At 44.0% G+C, this 21,879-nt stretch overlaps 1 protein-coding gene across 1 annotated transcript in view; it reads right to left on the bottom strand.

Annotated features, from left to right (window-relative positions):
* The window catches only part of CNTN3 (contactin 3), a 393,326-nt gene that overhangs the window by 75,346 nt on the left and 296,101 nt on the right, over positions 1–21,879 (bottom strand). The window contains exon 7 of the mRNA XM_084832495.1: positions 2,305–2,441. Within this exon, the coding sequence (XP_084688621.1) occupies positions 2,305–2,441 (137 nt within the window). The remainder of the gene's footprint in view (positions 1–2,304; positions 2,442–21,879) is intronic.

The raw sequence follows: 21,879 nt of genomic DNA, 5'->3' as shown, positions 1-21,879 counted from the left end.
TATAACACTGGAGTCTAAGTCCTGGCGGATGCAAGAGACCTTATCCTGCAAGTGCCTAGCAAATGAATTACAGCAGCCTCAGAGGGATCTACAGTGTCCTTAGGGCTGGCATGTAATAGCCCCCAGACAACTCCGAACAGCTCTGCTGGGTGGCAGACAGAATATTCAGTAGAGGCAGCAAGATGGTCTTATAGGCCCCTTCCAACCCTACTATTCTATGATTCTACTATTCTATTCTATGATGATGTTTTTTTGCCGACCTGACTGCCCCTGAATATACTTTACCATAGGCACATACCAGCATTCAATTGCATCTACCAGAAGCTCTTCTCCATCTGTACTCAAGCTGTCTCCTATTTTGTTTCATCACTCTCAGCTCTGTGGTGTACCATGCAGCAGTCTGTGCTCTACTCAGGACAGGGCATTCAGAGCAATCATGTCAACCACCCAGGTCATTTCTGCATTCCACAGATCAACCAGGGTTTTGACAGGAGAGCCCGCCATATCAGCCGGAAACCTTCCCAGAGTCCTCTGGAAACCATCCGGATCCATTAGCTTCTGTGGGCAGACCATCTTAACAGGTCCCCCACCCTTGTGGAGGGAAAAGCTGTTGTAAGTCTAAACCTCAGCAGGTAATGATCTGACCATGACAAGGGGACTGATGCAAAGTCCTCCACCTTCAGACCACCATCTCCATGTCCAGTTGCGAAAACCAAATCTAGAGTATGCCCTGCTACATGCGTCGGGATGATGACATGTTGGGACAGTCCCATGGTCATCATGGAGGCCATGAAATCCTGAGCTGCCCCAGACAAGGTGCTCTCAGCACAAATGTTGACATCCCTGAGATGCAAGAGTCTGGGGGATCGCAAAAACGCACCAGAGACCACCTCCGTCAGCTCAGATAGCGAGTCCGTTGAGCAGGGAGATGGGCGGTACACCAACAAAGTCCCCAGTCTGTCCTGCTGGCCCAACACAAGCTGCAAACACTCCAGACCAATCGTCACATAGGAGAGGGAGCCTGCAGAGGGAGATGGAATTCCTATAGACCATAGGAACCCCCCTTCCCCAGCCCTCAGGTCTTCCCTGATGCTGAACCAAGTACCCCGGTGGGCAGAGCTGGGAGACACTACCTCCTCCCTGCTCACCCACCCAGGTCTCAGTTATACATGCCATATCGGCCACCTCATCCACTATTAATTAATGGATGAGGGAGGTCTTACTTTGAACAGATCTGGCATTTAAAAGCAGCATCCAGAGACCCAAGGGCAGGCTGATAGGGATACCACCATGCCTGCAGTTGGAGGGAGGGCTGGAACATGGCACAGCCGTTAACTGTCTGGGCGTGTTCCCCTAACCTGGATAGCCCTCCTCCCAATGCCATATCTCCCTTGACCCATAACCACACTAATTGGGGCCCCCTAAGGTGCCCTGACTTGGCCATATATCCTCTCACTCAGGCACGTAACAGGATCCTAAGCAAAACAGACACAAAACAAAACAAAAAACAACCAACACCCACACATAGAAGCCACAAGAACCAGTCAACCCAGTGTTAGGGGAGTGGCCCTGGCCCTTGCGTTTCCCTTGAAGCATCTCCCCTGAAAGGGGCTCCCCTGCCTTCAGTGTCGCTGCTGCCCCATGTCAGAGCTGGGCAGATAAGAGTCTTCCCAGGGAGCTTGGGCCCAGCAGGCTCGAATCAGCTGTAATTAGCCCAGGGGAGTTTTTTTTACTTCCCTCTTCAGCTCCAGCCAGGGGGTGGCTTCTCACTGGCAGCTACACAGTCCCAGGCAGGGCCAATAAGGTGGTAAGTTGGCCCACCTGCCTCTGTTGGATGTCCCGGCTGCCTTCCCCTGCCTGGTCCAGGCTTCGAATGATTCGAATCAAATGATAGCCTATGTAGGAGTGAGCAACTGTAACGGAGGGGCATCCCCCCTAAGCTAGTCTGGCCAGGATGTTGTGGGGCTTCAGAATGGTGGATGGCACATGCCACAGCCCCTTGACAGTTAATTGATGCATGACAGACTGTCATGTCATCCGAACAAGTCATAGTCTGCACTGCTGTTTAGTCCAGTTCCCCCCAAACAGAACCCTCATTAAGCACATCTTTTTGCCCGGTAAATATTTAATTAACTATAGAAGCTATTTGAGGCAGATCATTAAGAAAAGTCAGCTCTTTTTGAATTACTTGTGTGGAGTCTACGGGCTACTAATATGCAGCAATGCTATTTGTGCAAAAGTTCATTTAAAAACCAGCCAGCCAGCCAGCCAGCCAGCCAACAAACCAACCAAAAACACCATTACCTCTAATATTAGAGGCTCTCCATTTCTCAGCCACCTGTAGGATGGCTTCGGTTTGCCACTCGCCCTGCACTCCCAGTATAAGTTGTCCTCCACAGCTGCTTCAAAATCCTTTATCAGTTGAACCCAGTGAGGCTTTGCTTTAAAAGAAAATGAAAGGGAAAAAAATAAAAGGGTTAATAAAGAAAAAACTTGTTTTTCAAGCTGGAAAAAGCAGAAACAAGTTAGTGAAGCAGTTGACTGACTGTAAAAGCGGGGAATTTTCTGGACTCAAAAAAAGTTCCTTAAATGATATGTTAATGTCACACTGTATTCACTCAGCCCTGTTAAAAGTACTAACATTGTGGTGGTAGGTGCTAATTTTGATGTCATGCCTCACTGATACATAAGTGCTCAGGAGGAAAACGTTCTATAAAAAGAAGATAGTGCCACCATGAAATCTCCTCACCCTCCAAAATAATGTCTTGCCTCCTCACTTTATTGAGCTTAGATATGTTTAAGGCATTCAAGCAGAAGACGGACTAAAGACTCTGACAATTTGTTCTACTTGCAAAGTGCTGTTATGTACAATTGAGATGAGCATGCTATGGTCCCTGCACTGGTGGCTACTATGCCAGGCCTAATGTCCACATAAGGTAATAACAATACAATGCACATCCATTAACACAGCCAACAGCACAACACTAGCTGCAGAAATAAAATCTAACAAAAACAACACTGACAGAGATTGCCACCACATCCCTGGTAATCGTGATGTTGTGCACTGCTGACACCCCCACATTACTCATGCAAAGAAGACACCAATCCATGCATAGTGATGATCAAATTATCCCATGATATCATCCAATCCAGTACATACAATATACACTTACAACACATAAATAGGGTGCCAGCAGAAAGAGACCACACAGTACTGCAGGTAGAAGGCCTGCATGAAAAAACAGAGGCTTCCCAGGAGAAGGATTCAAGTCCTACTGTAGAAACAATGGCTACATGCAGACAATACCTGTAACAAGAATGGAAGCTATAACAGCAACTCTACACGACACAGCACTATTTGTTCAGTAGCTCAATGGGAAAGGACAATGCACTGGTCAACACAAACCCTATGGTTTTATACCATCGGGCCTATTTGTTGACCACTACTAAATGTTGGTCTTTTCCACTTAGATAAGATTTTCTATCTAGGACAGTTTGTAGAATCTTTTTGTCTGGATCCTTTCTCTAAATGGATGGCATTAGGTTCTCAGAACACTAAAATGGACATGGTTCCTTTCACAGTTACGGCTGTTAGAGATGTGTGGCATATAATGTCACATCAATTATATTTTGATCCATTTTCTCATGCTAAATTAACTTTATGGGGAAAGTCAGATTAAAAAATTAGTAAGAAAATGTTTTTGTGGTGGACTTGGAAGGATAAGTTGATTTTATATTGGATCAACTAGTGGGTGCTGATGATGAGTTTTTGTCATTCCTGACTTTGCATACCAAATACAACTTGGCCGATACAGCAATACTTGCAATGACAAGATTTGTTAGAATCTAGGTTTGGCCCTGCTGCTTTTCAGAGTCTCCTTCACTATTGGAATCACTTATTGAGGCCGATCACCGCAATCAGTTATGTTGACCCATGATCCATGTTTGTTGGTATTCACCAATATTGGTGAATAAATATGATATACAGGGTCTTAAGCAGGAATGAAATAGGGAATGGGATTGTCCCATTTTGCCTAATCAATGGATCACTCCTTTAGCATCTGTATCCAAAGCATCTATGCCTTATTCAGCAAAAACTCTTGTTCCATGTCAACTGGATGCCACAATGTCTTATTTATTTATTTATTCATTCATTCATTTCATTTCATTTCATTTCACTTCACTTCATTTCTATACCACCCAATAGCCAAAGGTCTCTGGGCGGTTCACAAAAACTGAAACCCTTTAGTAAGGGTTTGTCTAAGTTGGCTAATTGCTAGAGATGTAACACAGTGAATGCTTCTTTTAACCATATGTTTCGGTGATGCCCAATAGTTGCCTCTGTTTGGGAGGAGATGAATATACAAACAAACTTTGTATTGGAACATTCTTTAATATTTGCTGATGTACATGTCCTTTTAAACTATCTACCTGCTTCCTGGAAGTTAACACATGGTCAGTGCAAATGGATTCTCTGCACCCTTTTGACAGCTAAAAGATTGATGCTACATAGGAAAGCTAATGCTCACCTCTTATAATGCAAGGGGTTGAAGACCTTACAAAGGTTTCAACATTTGAATGGGTGGTTATAGATGCTGTCTGCAAATGAATATTTATTTGGATATTTGGTCTGCTTTTGTTGAAGTTTATGTATAATTCTTAGAAATCAATATTTTCACACACACACACACACACACGCATGCATTGAAACTGATATATTCAAACCTATGTCACTACATTTTTCCTTTTCCTCTGTTTTGTTGAAATTTCACAATAGAAAATAATTACAGAAAAAAGACAAAGCCTACAATTTGGGGAAGTCCTTCTGACAGGAACAATAATTTGTAAATTATTGTAAAAGAAGTAAAAGCAGAAATGCAGTGGAATGAGAATCAATACTGCAGAAAGCAATATCTGAACTGAGTCATAGTAACACATGCTAATGACTTGATTCTGGACTTAAGCCATTGAGGGCTATAAAGATAATCACCAACACTTTATGTGCCCACAGAGACACCTGATATCTTATAACCAATCTGGTTGTGCTAACCAAGCACCAGTGGTGTAGTGGAGGCAGGGCTCGCAGGGACGCAGCCCCAGCACTTTTTCATTAGCAGGGACTCTGATGTCATCTGCCACCCCCCTCAGAATTTGCTGTTCCCTCTGAGCTTAGCTGCGATCCTCACCGTAGCTGTGGGGGAAATGAATTTTCCAAGCAACAATATATTGTTCCATGTTGGAATGCAAAGTATTTGGGATGACTTGGTCTGGAATGGGCAATTAAGACCTATTCACTTTACCAAAGACGTGCTCCTGGTTGAGATGAAAACTCCTAGAACTGGTTTGTTGATATGGATTGACACAGCTGCCTGAAATTTTTGGACTGCCCTTGCAGACTGTCACCATGAGCTCCTGCATTTCCAAATTTATCACTACACCACTGTGTGTGTGTGTGTGTGTGTGTGTGTGTGAGAGAGAGAGAGAGAGAGAGAGAGAGAGAGAGTAGTTCAATCCAGCTGGGTGTGTGGACATTTCTGTCAGACGGGTGGGGGAGATATAATGAAGGAGCTTAGGGAAGGCTAATGGGTAATGTTGGGGCACTAAGGGAGCATGCAAGGGGGATGTTTAAAATAAATGAGAAGGGATCTGTCTATGAGAGATGAATTGAGAGGGTGAAGCTTCCATAGACTCATATATTTTAAAAACCTAAAATGTTTGTGTGTGAGTGAGTGGGTGAAAAAGATTTTAACACCCCTGCACTTTTTCTCAGACATCCAATTGAAATACCACTGCCTTACTCTCAGCTGCACTGTTTTTAGATACCAGTTGAAGGCTGTATATCTTACAAGGTTGTACAATCTTAGAAGGGGGCGTGGCTGTGAGGGGGCATGGCTGTGAGGGGGCGTGGCTGTGACTGTCACAAAGGGACCCTGCGCTTCTGAATTTGCCACTACACTACTGCCAAACACACTGACTAGCACATGGAGCAGTAACCCTACAAAGATAACTGTTTGTCCTATTCATGTCCTAGGAAGCCTTTAGTTTTGCACAGACCCTTTCATCGCATAGTCACCCCACACCCATAGTCATTGGGTTGTTCTAGGATATGTGGGTTATTGTCCCAGGACTCCATATTATCTGTCGCCCCAGTTCAACCTCCAAATTGGGATTTTTGAGTATTCATACTGAATACTGTAAAAGCCTCTTATGGCTTATTGAATTACGATACGAATTTATTTTCAAGACGAGAGTATAAGGTGAGAAGAATTCCTAGTTTCATTGTTTGCTCTAAGTGCTTCCTTTGCACAAAGTGCCTCATCGTCACTGAAGTTCCCATCACCAAGTTCCCACCTGTGTGCTCACAGTTCTCTAGACATGGGGGAGAGTGATGTTGTTGATCTAGGCCAATTCTGAATAGGGATTTATCAGTCACCTGAATAACCTATCTCCAAACTTAGAAGGAAATAATCCTCCTGAATTTGAGACTGACACATTTCCTGTCAGAATTGACCTTCATTAGTTCAGGGTACTTGTCCAGAGTTCATTTATAGGTGTGAGTCCTTTCTCTTCATTTAAACTCTGTTTTTATACAAAACCAGAGCATCAAATATTATATTAACATAAAGCAACATGAGTATTACAATAGGAAAGAATAAAAATGAATCTAAGGATAGTCCTTAATGTCCTTCAGTCTCTTTTTAAAATTCCACTGGTACAAAACTTAAGGATAAATTTGTGCCAAAAAGAAGTCAGGCAAACAACAACAACAAAACCTTAAAAACCCCTCTTCAGTTCCTTTTCCTCCCTCTTTAATCCCTACGAAATCCCTACCTGGCTCCGAGCCGGTCAATCCACGGTGGGGGGGAGGCACTCCGTTCCTCCCCCCTGAATCCTCCCCGCCGGCTCCACTCTGCGGCAGCTCCGTGGAGCCGCCGGCCAGGGCCGGCCACAGCCAGAGTTCCAGCCACTGCCGGGCTTCTGTGGTCGCAAATGGTGGCCGTGGTAGCTGCCGCCATTTGCGTCCTTGCAGTAAGCCCTGATAGGCTACAAAAGTATTTAAGTATCACGGCAAAAGGCAGCCACGCAAATGGTGGCCGCTACGCCATTTGGTGGGTGCCTTTTGCCATGATAGGCTACATAAATACTTATGTAGCCTATCATGGCTTACTGCAAGGATGCAAATGGCGTAGCGGCTGCCATTTGCACCCCTGCTCTTTGCCGTGATAGGCTACATAAGTATTTATGTAGCCTATCATGGCTTACTGCAAGGACGCAAATGGCGGCCACTACGACGGCCACCATTTGTGGCCACAGCAGCCCAGCAGCAGCCAGGAGACCTGCCGGAGCTGCCGCTGCATCCGCCACCACCGGAGCCTCCAGAGCTGCCACCAGGTACGTTCCGTCCCAGGGGGATTCTGTGGAGTGGGGGAGGCCATTCTGCCACGGATTCCAGGGGGCAGGATTCTGAAGAATCAAGTCTCACTGGAGTCCGTGGCGGAATTCTCTGACATCCCTACACAGGGCATTTGGATTAAAGCATTAATCCTAATGGATAGGATTAATTTGGTAATGTACAGGTCTGCTAAAATCCTTCTGATTTCTGGAATCCTGGAGCACATCTGAACCTTCACTAACACAGTCAACGGTGTGCTTGATTCAGTAGTAATATTTATTAATCATACAATGTTATTAGCTCATAATGTTTTCCTCTTTCTCAGCTTCTGCTCCACTAGAACCCACTAGTAGGAAAATATAAACTGATAGATCAGTAAAAGTTTTGGGCATTCTTTTTTCTACTGTTTAATATTACGGGGGAACTCCATAATAGATAAAGGTTAACTCTCTCTCTTCCATCACATGTCAAACCATTAAATAAACCATTAAATATTACTACGTTATCGTTATGTAGATGAAGCATGGCATTTATACATAAATGTATACATGTATAATTAATGCTTGGGGGGGAAGAAAACCTTTTGTGTGTATAGTTAACTCTGTTTTGTAAAACACTCTTAATATTTATGAGCTATTGCTCTGGACTGCTTTGCAACATTCTGTAATCAAAAGCATTATGATTTCAGCATTGTTTCAACAAGCTTTACAGTAAGCACTTTATGCATGAAGCTGTGCAGGGCTAGGAGAGAGTACAAACACCAAATTTGTACGACAGCTGTATGACAGGGTTCTAGTGGGGCAATTAGCTATTTTACATCTCCTTCAAATTTTGACAGCATTGGTGCTGTCTGTGTGCCCTTACTTTCCTGAAGCTACACACAGAAAGGTATCTAAAACTTATTACTCTCCTAGTATGTATCATTTGTAGGCCACCAATACTACCATTGCCAAGAACATGAAACACACTGTATATATGCGTCATGACTGGATCTATGTCAGCCAAAGTCATGGGAACTGAGGCATGAGTAGAGGTGTAAAATATCTAGGAATTTGGAAGCCATGGGAAACAACTTTCTGTGTATGTGTGTGTTTTGTGAAAAAAATTGAAACTTTGGGAGAAATGGAAAAATATGCAATACTTTTTTTTTTTAAAGCATTCTTTAAGATCCAAAGTCGGTTTGTTGCTTTAGGACAGCTTTTCCCAACCTTGTGCCCTCCAGATGTTTTGGACTTCAGCTCCATCAGACGTAGGCAGCATGGCCAATGGTCAGAAATGCTGGGAGCTGTAGTTCAAAACATCTGGAGGCTGGGGAAGGCTGCTTTAGGAAAATAAAATATCATAGAATCATAGAATAGTAGGGTTGGAAGGGGCCTACAGGGCCATCGAGTCCAACCCCCTGCTCAATGCAGGAATCCAAGTCAGAGCATCCCTGACAAATGGCTGTCCAGCATTGGATATATATTATGTATAACTTGGTTTGCTCATAAAATTATCATTAAAATTATAAACTTCAGAAGTACATTTGAAGTTATTGTCTGAATAAACTATACTTTTAAATGCATTATACTAAACATGACAATTTTTATGAGCAAACCAAGTTGTACATAAGGATGGGCAAATCCAGCTTGATGATGTCCTCTGAATTCCATCTCAGCACTCATTCTCACTTGAATATGCATCGCGTTGCGAGCTTTGTTTTTCTCTCTTTGCATGAGGCGTATTTATGTGCATTTTTTCAGACGAACGCATGTTGAACAGCATTCCATGAATGGCACTGCATACCTGGAAATGTATGGGCTTTGACTGCAGATTGCATCAAAATCTCTGTTTGGCCTGGAAGGTGTGAACTAGGGGCACCCTAATAAAAAAAATGAACTGAAATGCATTTCTCATACATTCCTAGTTATAGGATGTTAGGGTTCTATTTTATGTCTGACCAGAGGGAACTTAGGCAAATAAGTGCCTGAAAGAGTTGACACAGAAGAAGCAGGAAGAGCTGGAGGCAGTGGAAGGCTGGTGTACAACATCTGTTCCTGTTTGTAGGGACGTTTAGGGAAACCTGATCCAAAGGAAAAGTTATTGTAATTTTATTTAGCTGGGAAAGACTCTCTTGCCTATTAGAAACATAAGCAAACATGTTTAACGTAAGAACCTTCAAACCATCAATATATTATTATGTTATGTTTCCCTCCTCCCAGCTGGGCACAGCAGAGCAGAGGAAGCTGCTCCAGCTGGTCTAGGGACTATAGAAGCAGGCAAGCTCCCAGAGAGCAGGCGATCAGAGCGAGAGAACTGGGAGAGCAAACAAGAGTTGGCCAGGGGAGTTGCAGTGGAAGAAGAGACAAAGGAGACAAAGGCAAAGAGGTAAGTGGGCTGGAGGAAGCCCAGGGGGCTGTTCTTTTTCTTCTGAGTGGCTGTGAGCTCACCAGGTGCTCCTGAGAGTTCCAATTGAATTGAAGGGGCATGGCCTGAGTGCTCCCAGCAGCTGTATGGGCAGGAAGTTTCAGTCTGTTTCCCATCTACCAGCTGAGCACAGCAGAGGAACAACAGAGCACAGCAGAACAGAGGAAGCTGCTACAACTGGTCTAGGGACTATAGAAGCAAGCAAGCTCCCAGAGAGTGAGCGAGCAGAGCGAGCATAAATACTTACATAAATACTTACGTAGCCTATCACGAAAAGAGCAGCGGCACAAACGGCATAGTGGCTGCCGTTTGCGTTCCTGCTCTTTGCCGTGAAATGCTACGTAAATACTTATGTAGCCTATCATGGCAGCCTGGCAGGATGCAAATGGCAGCCGCTACGGCAGCCGCCATTTGCATCCTCAGCAGCCCGGCCACGGCCAGAACTCTGGCTGCGGATGGCCCTGGCTGGCGGGTCTGCAGGTGGCTGTAAAGGCCGATACTGGATCTACATAGCCTCCCACACTAAGGACATAGGTTTCCAGGTGGAAAGCAGTCACAGTGAGGGTTTGCTTGACGTGCCTTCTGCTGAGCTAGTTTCTCCCTTTCGCTCTGTACTCGTGCTTCTTCAAAGTCCATAGCGCCTTTAATATAGGCTGACCTCCAGTTGGAACACTCATGAGTTAGAGCTTCCCAGTTCTCAATCCTTATGTTACATTTTTTTAGATTAGCTTTAAGAACATCTAGGGATGGATGAAAGGGACTTACCTCGTCCCGCAGCTTACTTCGCGGTGGGGGGAAGGTGCTTCGCTTCTCCCCCCGAAGTTCAGGCGAGGGGGGGGAGGCACCCCTCCTCGCCCGGCCGAAATTCAGGCTGGGGGGGAGGTGCCCCATCCCTCGCCGGCGAAATTCAGGCCGGGTAGGAGCGCCCTGTCTACCCGGCTGCGAAAAAAAAGTAAAACACACACACACACCCGTGATAGGCTATGTAACGATTTACGTAGCCTATCACGGCTGGATTTCCAAAGTCAGCCGTGATAGTCTATGTAAATCGTCACGTAGCCTATCATGGGTGACTTTGAAAAAAAAAAAAGCGCGTATGCAAATGGCGGCTCCCATGGGAACCGCCATTTGCGTTCCTTATTTTGGCACGTCTAGTCTATATAAAGATTTACGCAGACTACGGCAAAAATAAGGGCAACGCAAATAGCATGCCCTTATTTTCGCCATAGTCTACGTAAATCTTTACATAGACTAGACGTGCCAAAATAAGGAACGCAAATGGCGGCGCCCATGGGGTGCCGCCATTTGTGTATGCGCTTTTTTCCCCCCAAAGTCAGCTGTGATAGGCTACGTGACGATTTACGTAGCCTATCACAGCTGACTTTGGAAATCTAGCCGTGATAGGCTACGTAAATCGTTACGTAGCCTATCACGGGTGTTTTTTTTTACTTTACTTTTTTTTGCAATGGTGGCGGCGGCAGCAGGTCGGGAGACTGGCTGCCGCCCCCGCCCCTGCCGAACCACCGCCGGGACCCGCCGCCAAGGGGGACATTCGCCGAAGGTAAGTCCCATCCCGGGGGGTGTGGAGGGCCGGCGGAGAATTTCCCCAACACTTTCGGGGGGCCGAATGCGTCGGCACTCGGCCTCCTGAAGATTTGTGGAGAAATTCTCCGCCAACCCTAAGAACATCCTTTAATCTCTTTTGCTGTCCACCAATATTCCGTTTTCCATTCATAAGTTGGGAATAGAGTAACTGCTTTGGAAGATGATAATCAGGCATTCGAACAACATGGCCGATCCAGCGAAGTTGATGTTGGAGAATCATTGTTTCAATGCTGATGGTCTTCTTCACATTAGTCCATCTGTCTTCCCAAGTAATTTGCAGAACTTTTCAGAGGCAGCGTTGGTGGAATTTTTCAAGAAGTTGGGAGTGGCATTTATAGATGGTCCATGTTTCACAGGCGTACAGTAAGGTTGGTAGTACAATGGCTTTGTAAACAAGTGTTTTGGTCTCCCTGCGAATGTCCCGATCCTCGAACACTCTACGCTTCATTCGGGAGAATGCTACAGTCGCAGAGCTCAGGCGATGCTGAATTTCAGCGTCCATGTCGGCTTTTGTGGAGAGATGGCTGCCAAGATAAGAAAAGTGATTGACATTTTCCAGCATCACACCGTTAAACTGGATTGATGGTGCTACAGAGGGATTGGTTTGTGCTTGCTGGTAAAGCACTTTGGTTTTTTTGATGTTACGCGAGAGGCCGAGCTTTTCTTATTCTTCTGCGAAGATGTTTAGGATAGTTTGGAGATTTTCCTCTGAATGTGCGCAGATTACGTTATCATCAGCATATTGAAGTTCTATGACAGAGGATGTAATTATCTTACTTTTTAATTTCAGCCTACTGAGTTTAAAAAGTTTTCCATCTGTTCGATATATGATTTCTACACCAGTCGGAAGTTTCCCTTCAACAAGGTATAGAATCATAGCAATAAAGAGAGAGAATAAAGTTGGAGCAATGACGCATCCCTGTTTAACGCCTGATCCCACTTTGAATGGATCACTTTGAGAACCATTGTTATCCAAGATTGTTGCCATCATAGAGGAGCTGCAAGATGTTCACAAATTTATTAGGGCATCCGGTTTTCAGAAGGATGGTCCAGAGAGCAGTATGATTTACAGTGTCGAAGGCCTTAGTCAGATCAATAAACGCCATGTACAGGGGTTGGTTTTGCTCCCTGCATTTTTCTTGGCGCTGTTGTGCAGTGAAGATCATATCCACTGTCCCCCTGGAAGGGCGGAAGCTATTTTGGGATTCAGGGAGGATGTCTGCGGATCCGCCGCAGAGCGGAGCTGGCCGGGGAGGATTCTGGGGGGAGGGATGGAGCGCCTCCCCCCCCCACGAATGCCCCAGTGCGGAGCCAGGTAAGGGATTTGTACATCCCTATCTCTTAGGTTGTTGGAAGAGAGTGTTTGTTATGCACAGTGAGTTGTCTTGGCAAAATTCTATCAGCCTATGTCCTGCTTCATTTTGTTCTCCCAGACCATGCTTGCCTATAATTCCAGGTGTCATTTTGACTACCCACCTTAGCATTCCAGTCTCCTGTAATGAAAATAACATCTCTTTCTGGTGTATTATCCAGTAGGTGCTGCAGATCGTCATAGAACTGATCTACTTCTGTTTCTTCAGCATCTGTGGTTGGGGCATATATTTGGATCACTGTGATGTTAAATGGCTTACCCTGAATTCGAATTGAGATCATTCTATCATTTTTTGGATTGTATCCAAGCACTGCTTTAGCCACTTTATTATTAATTATGAAGGCTACTCCATTTCTTCTGTGGTCCTCTTGTCCACAGTAGTAGATCTGGTGGTCATTTGATGTGAAGTGGCCCATTCCAGTCCATTTCAGTTCACTCTGCTATTTGCATTGCCCTTATTTTTGCCGTAGTCTACGTAAATCTTTACGTAGACTAGACGTGCCAAAATAAGGAACGCAAATGGCAGCGCCCATGGGCCGCCGCCATTTGCGTACGCGTTTTTTTCCAAAGTCACCCGTGATAGGCTACGTGATGATTTACGTAGCCTATCACGGCTGACTTTGGAAATTTAGCCGTGATAGGCTACGTAAATCATCACGTAGCCTATCACGGGAGTGTGTGTGTGTGGTTTTTTTTACTTTTTTATTTTTTAATGGCGGCGGTGGCAGCCGGTCGGGAGACCGGCTGCTGCCCCCGCCCCCGCCGAAACGCTGCCGAACCGCCGCCGGGACCCGCCGCCGAGAGAGACATTCGCTGAAGGTAAGTCCCATCCCGGGGGGGGGGGCGGGGGGCTGGCGGAGAATTTCCCCAACACTTTCGGAGGGCTGAATGCCTCGGCGCTCGGCCTCCCGAAGATTCGTGGAGAAATTCTCCGCCATCCCTAACAGGAACTCTGGGGGAAAGTGAGCATGTTATACTTGAGTTCTTGGTTCTAAAGGAAGCAAAAGTCAAGTGTAGCCAAATGTGTACCCTGGATTTTAGGAAAGCCAATTTTAATAATCTCAGAACAATGATAAGTAAGGTCCCATGGCAAGCGACTCTAACAAGAAAAGGAGCCCAAGATGGGTGGGAGTTTTTAAAAAGAAAATGTTCAAGGCACAATTACAAACAATTGCAACCAGAAAAAAGGTGGAATATAACAGAAGAAGCCAAGGTGGCTTCACAAAAAGCTTAGAGATGACCTGAAAACAAAAAAGCACACATACAGGAAGTGGAAGGAAGGACAAGCAACAACGGAAGAGTACAGGCAGGTAGCACAGAATTGCAGGGATGGCATCAGGAAGGCTAAAGCTGAGAACGAGCTGAGGTTAGCGAGGGATGCTAAAAGCAACAAAAAGTCTATGACCCCCCTGGCAAAGGCGAAATACAGGCTGAAAGGGCAAGATTGCAGCTTGAGATTGATAGGCATATCATGGTCAAGGAACACCTAATTACTTTGAATGAGTTCAAATCTCCAGGGCCAGATGAGTTGCATCCTAGAGTAATAAAGAAACTGGCAGAAGAGCTCTCAGAACCACTGTCTATAATCTTTGAGAAATCACGGAGGACGGGTGAAGTGCCAGATGACTGGAAGAGGGCTAATGTTGTCCCTACCTTTAAAAAGGGTAAAAAGGAGGAACCTGGGAACTACAGACCAGTCATCAATCCCTGGGAAAATTCTGGAGCAGATGGTAATGCAATAGAGGTGTACGAAACCCCGCTTACCTGGCTCCGCCGGGTTCCGCAGGTGGGAGGAGGTGATCCGTTCCGCCCCCCGGAATCCTTGATGGGGGGGAGGCGATCCGTTCCTCCCCCCACCGGAATCCTGCCTGGCTGGCTCCGCGGCCAGGCCGCAGAGCCGCTGGCCAGGCCAACCTGCAGCGGGGCCTCCAGCCACTGCCGGGCTGGTGCGGATGCAAATGGCGTCCTGAGTAGGGGACGCCATTTGCATCCCTATGGTAGCCCGTAATAGGCTACGTAAATATTTACGTAGCCTATCACGACTAAGGCAGGGACGCAAATGGTGTCCCCTACTCAGGATGGCATTTGTGTCCGCACCAGTCCGGCAGTAGCCGGAGCCGCCGCCGCCACCGCCAGAGCCGAAGATGCAGCCGCAGCCAAGTAGGCTCCGTTTTGCAGGGCTTTCGCAGGGTGGAGGGGTGGGGGGCTCCATTCTGCCACGGATTCCAGGGGGCCAAATTCACTGGAATTCAGCCCCCCTGGGATCTGTGGCAAGATTCTCTAACATCCCTACAATGCAATCAGTTGGTAAGCACCTTGAAAACAATGTAATGATTACTTGAAGCCAACATGGATTTGTCAAGAACAAATCCTGCCAGATGAATTTGATCTCACTTTTTGATCAGGTAACCTCCCTTGTGGACTGTGGGAATGCTGTGGACATAATATACCTCGACTTCAGCAAAGCTTTCGACAAAGTGCCCCATGATATCCTGATGAGCAAACTAGCTTAAAGTGAGCTAGACGAAACAATGATCAGGTGGCTCCACAGTTGCCTACAGAATTGGACTGAAAGAGTGCTTATCAATGGGATCTTCTCAAACTGGGGAGAGGTAACGAGAGGAGTACCGCAGGGCTCAGTCCTGGGCCGAGCGCTCTTCAACATTTTTATTAATGACTTGGAGGAGGAGGAGGTGGTGGTGCAGGGGATGCTGATCAAATTTGCAGATGACACAAAATTGGGTGGGATAGCTAATACCTTGGAAGACAGAATCAAAATTCAAAGTGATCTCGACAGACTGGAGCGCTGGGCAGAAAACAACAGAATGAAATTTAATAGGGATAAATGCCAAGTTCTGTACCTAGGAAAAAGAAACCCAAATGCACAGTTACAAGATGGGGGATACTTGGTTCAACAACACTACAAGAGAGAAGGATCTTGTTGTCGATCACAAGCTGAATATGAGCCAACAATGTGATATGGCTGCAAAAAAGGCCAATGCTATTTTTGCCTGCATTAATAGAAGCATAGCTTCCAAATCCCGGGAAGTACTAGTTCCCCTCTACTCAGCACTGGTTAGGCCTCATCTGGAGTACTGTGTCCAGTTCTGGGCACCACATTTTAAGAAGGATGCAGACAAACTGGAGAGGGTTCAGAGGAGGGCAATGAAGATGATCAGGGGACTGGAAACAAAGCCCTATGAAGAGAGACTGAAAGAACTGGGCATGTTTAGCCTTGAGAAGAGAAGACTGAGAGGGGATATGATATCACTCTTCAAGTACTTGAAAGGTTGTCACAGAGAGGAAGGCCAGGATCTCTTCTCGATCATCCCAGATTGCAGGACACGGAATAATGGGCTCTAGTGACAGGAAGCCAGTGGCTGGATAACCTACAGTGTTTCTTTCACATATGAGTTTTAGAATTGAACTAATCAGAACAAGTCCAGAAACACAGGACTCTGCAGAATAAAATCCAAACTGTCAACAATGTGCATTTTCTTCCATATTATGATATGTTGACTCTACTCACATGTTGGGAAATTGAGCATGATTTGGAGCATCCCCAAATGTCCATCAATAAAATATACATTAGATCAATAATTTTAATAAGGAATGGAAGAAATAACTATGCTGGGAATCTCATAGAGAAGATTAAAAAAATTATCCCCACAGCTTTATTATTTCCAGAAATTTTACATTTCTTATCTTTCTATTAAAGTTGTATTAAATAGGTTTTAGAAATTATTTGGCGGGGCAGGGGGTAAGGCTGGGTAGCAATATATAAACACCTTGTTTTAAATATTTTATTCATCATTCAAAAAGAAAATATTTCATAGTCAGAAGCTGTTCAACTGGGGGGAGGGACACCAAAACAGTCATAACAGAAATGGAAAAATACACATTTCTGAATTTTTTTTCTGAATTTTTTCTCCAGAGCCTTCATATCTCTAGGCATGTATCCTGATAGAAGAGGTAGTAGAGCCCAGTGGACTGCTGCAACATATTTGCAAGAGAGCCACAATGGAGCCAGAGGGAGTAGAAAGCCAAAATCTGAAACTGGGTAAGTAATCAGAGCGAGAAGATCTATTAACTGGACCCTAGGTCAGGAATAGCTAATCAGGTGGAAGTCCATTCACAGTATGCAGTATAAGGGCAGAGCCAGAATTAGGAAGAACCAATAGCCTGGAAGCAGGGAACACAGACTGGAAATATACAGCAGGAACCAACTGGACTGTTGCTCAGCCAAGGGCCCCAGCTTGACCTGGAAATATAGACATGCCAAGCTAGAAATCAATGTGGCTTCATGGAAGTAGAAGCAGTAGAGCCTAGAAGAGCAATCCTGTGGTTTGTGAGTGGTGGTTCACAGACCAAGATACTTTCATTTCAAATCCTCCTAGATCCGGACATCCAGTGCATGACAGGAGTTTTCTCATGTTTTGCTTTGACTTTGCTGACTCGGTGTCAACTGTTTCCAGGGCCCTATAAATTACTTGCTACAGCTCACCATCATCACACAGCCAAACCTAGAACCCTAGCTCTCTAAACTGTAAAATCCTAATCAAACTATTACATACAACTTAAATCCATGATCTCAACTGAACCAAAAATGAAGAGAATTCAAAAGCAGTGAATGCCATTTTTTTTAAAATGTTAAGAATTGTTGTCAATTTGGTATCAGAGTGTCTGCTGAGCAATAATTAATAGGATTAGTTTGATCTTGGTGATAGTGCAAAAGAGCCAAGAATATTTGTTCTAACTCTCTATTTTAATTAACAATTTTGAAATTGTGTTGGAATAGTAAAGCAACCAAAGTTATATTAAAAATTATGTATACATTACATTGCCATTGGTTTGTGCATAGCAGTTTGCAATAACTGGGAAACAAGGTAAGTTATCCAAAGGTCTTGCAGTATTTAAAGTTAAGCACCCATAATGCTTATTCAGTAAAAGATTCAAGTATGGGGTGAAATCCCTGTGGAATCAGGGGTAATTAACCACATATTTAAAGTTAATCTCATGCTTCAGTGCTTTCCAAAATCAACCCCCATAATGATGAAAATGATACCATAGAGTTTTATATTGTGATGGGAACAAAGAGATATATTTTGGCTACATTTCACCACCCACTAATATTGCAAGAATATTGTTGTGATGTCTTGATTGTGGAAGGTCTTTCTATTTTCCATTTAATCAGCAACTTCCCTGATGGCTTTTAGATGCCAGTTGAAAACACTACTATTTGCACAGGACTTTAATGGAGTTTGACATTTTTAATATTGGTTTTAAATGTATTTTAAACTGTTCTTGATTCCTATCTGTGTCTGCTGCTATTGCTTTCATTATTGCTTTTAATGGACTGGATCAATGATTCACTTCTGACAAAAGGTTTGTTCCATTGGGGATGACTCTCTCCATAAGAGAGGGGGAAGATTTAGGCACATTTATGCCCAAATTTCTGGATTATGGATTGGGCTGTATTAACACTTGATGAGGGCTGTATGGTTTTTGTACTTGATATCTGTACTCAAGTACATGCATATGAAAAGTACTTGTTCATGTAATTATGGATTTATACTGTGAATATAGTAAAATAAGTCAAGCTCTTCAGTATCTTCTTCATGGGACTGATGATCACTGGTGGTGAGATTTAAGACACTTAGGGCGCAATCCTATGGCTGTTAGTCAGTGGCTAGACGGCCACAGGATAGGTTGGTTTCCGGGAACCAACCTTGGAGCCCACACTCTGAGGTTGGTTCCCTGAGAACCGGCCTCCATCCCCCCCCCCCGCCGCCTCATAGGCAGCACGGAACAGTCCCGCACTCTGTGCTTGGAAGAGAAGCGCAAAGCGGCAAAAACGGGGTGTTCCTGGGGGCATGCCAGGACGAGGAAGTCGGGAATGCTGGTACGACACATCCTATGTGTTGTCCGGCTGCCGTTTCCCACACTCTGAGGTCCCATGGCTAGACAGCCAAAATCGGCTGTCTAGCTGCGAAAGCTGGGTGGGGGGAGTAAGGAGGAGATCCACTCCTCGCCATTCCTCCCACCCTGCACTGTATAGGCAGTCTCGGAGGCAACTGCCAACCCGGATAGCATTGCTCCCTCATTATCTTTTCATCTTGTTTCATCTTGTTGCTGTGTCTGGTATCATTACACTGAGGGACTTAGGGTCTGTATTACATTGCAGAGATCTGTGCTGTCATTAAACACTTTTTAGGTCTGTTAAAGTCTAGATTTGAACAATTTAGTTTTTGTTATGTAGGTTGATTCCTAGTTCACAGAAATTTATTTCCAGTAAAGAACAAAACCCCACCAATTTGTTGATGAATTGAAGGAGATAGAGGATATCTTAAGGCCTTAAATATGACAGGTGAGGCTTCTCATCATTACTTCTTACCAGAAGTTCAGAAAAGTTGACATTGCCATTTTGCTGGAAGATACATTTGCAAATAGTTTGGCTTACTCAGAAGATTTCTAAGCTGTGATATCTCATACGGTGACAAGTTAATATTTTGAGTGACAAGGCGATATCATCCTCAATTATGAAAAGCATTAAGAAAATCTCCCAGTTTGGAGAAAGAGATGGGAAAACCTAATTATAAGTATACAGTTTCTAAATATAAACAGGTTGGTGTTCTACATGTATCACCCAAGTAAATGTCAAAGCAGGAAAAGATTAAATAAAATTGGTTAATCCTGTCACATGGATTACAGTGGAGGACCAATAAAGTAAATTCTGCATCCCTTTAACATATGAGAAGGTCATTTATGCCTGGTATATCAACACTGAAACTGAATCCCCAAACAAGTCTTAGATGAACTATCAAATCTGTTGGGGGACTTTAAACCATGATGCTGTATTTTCAGTCATTGGTTTTTTACCTTGGGATAAGTAGTATTCGTTTCATTGCTAGGGACAGTAATTGGAAAGGATAGAGGTTCTAAATATTACATTATCAAAAAAGGCCCAATAAAATGTAATTCCTTAGGCAAAACTACCAAGGGGAAAAGCTGAAGTTGAGTGGTAGAGCACATGCTTTGCATGCCAAAAGTCCCAGGTTCAGTCCTTGGCATGTCCAAAGATGGCTGAGGAAGACTCTTGCCTGAACTCCTGGACTGCCATTGCCAGTCAGTGAACACAATACTGAGCTAGGTGAACCAGTGAGCTGACTCAGTAAGAGTAGCTTCCTATCTTCCATTTGAAGCATTCCTCAAGAGCCTACCATAGAAGATAGTAGGATGCAGTGGGTGGGATATTGCCAGAAAACGAAAAGAAAAACTCCTGCCCATGTTGATGTTTTGAGGTGGGTTTTTTTGGAACTAAGGAAGCATGTATAAACCTAATAGCATATAGCTACAGAAACAGGGACAGGATAGTATTCTCTGGACTTATGTTCTGCTTTCTTCTCATATCCTTGTGAGAAACTAGAGATAACAGATAATCCACAAGGGAAACAATGTGAGAATCAATCCAGTGAGATGCAGGTATAGGATGCATTCTATACATATAGTCTATATATCTGAGATCACAAAATCCTTTACCATTGTTTGAACTTCTACTAACAAGATTATTTATTATGAATTGTATATATCCCCTTTTTATATTCCCTCCTTTTCACTGTGTTAGGGCACTCAAAGAGAGGGTAGTGTTGTGCGTTGGCTACATTTCTGGGGGTCATTATAATGTTATTTGTTTTCTGTTCACAAAATTAAGAGTGCTTTGCTAACTACCCAAAAGTTGATAAAGAGAAATAATAAATTATGCAATGATATATCCTAGTTTTTTTAAAGCCATATTTCCTGTAATTCTTAAGTAAATACATTATAAGTGGCACACTGCTAGGCATGTGTTCAGAACTTGGAGGGGTGCGATGGGAGACCTGTTTTTCCTTTAGGTTGCAATATTTATAAATGTATTGCACAATCCTATACATGTCTACTCAGAAGTAAACCCCATTAGATTCAATGAGACTTACTCCAATGGAACTTCTTGATTTCAGCCTTAAAATGTATACTTATACCTTTCCACTAAGTGCTCAAGGTAGTTTAAAACTTTAGTCAAAATTAAAACCTACAAAAACACCTAGAACAGCTAAACCATACAAAAACACAAGCATAAAATACCAAGAAAAACAGTTGCAGCTATTTAATATAAAATTGTGTTAAAACAGGATTTTCTTGACCTGGCATCTAAAAGACCAGAAGTTACAGTCCCCAGTGTTTTGCTTTTTCATCTGGGGGAGGGAATTCAGAAATAAAGGCCCTACATTAAATAGCTATCTGCTAAAGTTTGGGCATCTGGAGAACATCCTTATTTGGAGATCTAAGTTAAGGTGCAGGTTCATATTGGAGAAATTGGTCCTTCTGGAGAGAGGGGTGGGAGAGAGAGAGAGAGAGAGAGAGAGAGAGAGAGAGAGAGGTAACAAGTTAGAGGAACTGGGGTTAATAAGCCAGAGGAAGGTCCGGGGCAAATCTTAGTGATCCATCAGCCTAGACACAATATAATGGTATATGCTGTGATACTACTATCTTAGCTTTTGTTGTTGTTTATTCGGTCAGTCGCTTCCGACTCTTCGTGACTTCATGGACCAGCCCACGCCAGAGCTTCCTGTCGGCCGTCGCCATCCCCAGCTCCCCCAAGGTCGAGTCCGTCACCTTCAGAATATCATCCATCCATCTTGCCCTTGGTCGGCCCCTTTTCCTTTTGCTATCTTAATTACATGAAGGTTCCTAAAATTCATACATGGATTTGGAAATAGGGATTTGTGACAGCTACGCTGTAATTTTTCAGACTATTGGGAATCCTGGCCCAGCTCCCTTTTGGTTTTTGAAACTTTCAGTGGAATGAAATGTGCACTGCACTGTCTTCGATATGGTTGCACTCTTTTCTTAATACAGCTGCTAGTACTCTGTGTGTGACAGATACAGCATATGTACTTTTGTGCCTAAATAAGCATGAAATAACTATTTGGTGAACCAGAGACAAATGCTTTCACAATTCAAATATCTGCTAAAACATTCCATCTTATTTATTTAAGCCGTGTGAAGATTATTCACATATGACTGGCATAATTCTATTCCTTCTATTCACAGTAGGGCCGTGATG

This window comes from Heloderma suspectum, chromosome 2, assembly GCF_057233095.1.
Source record: "Heloderma suspectum isolate Gila_16-S chromosome 2, 16-S_ref, whole genome shotgun sequence".
Taxonomy (NCBI): domain Eukaryota; kingdom Metazoa; phylum Chordata; class Lepidosauria; order Squamata; family Helodermatidae; genus Heloderma; species Heloderma suspectum.
This window is presented reverse-complemented; position numbering and strand designations above follow the sequence as displayed.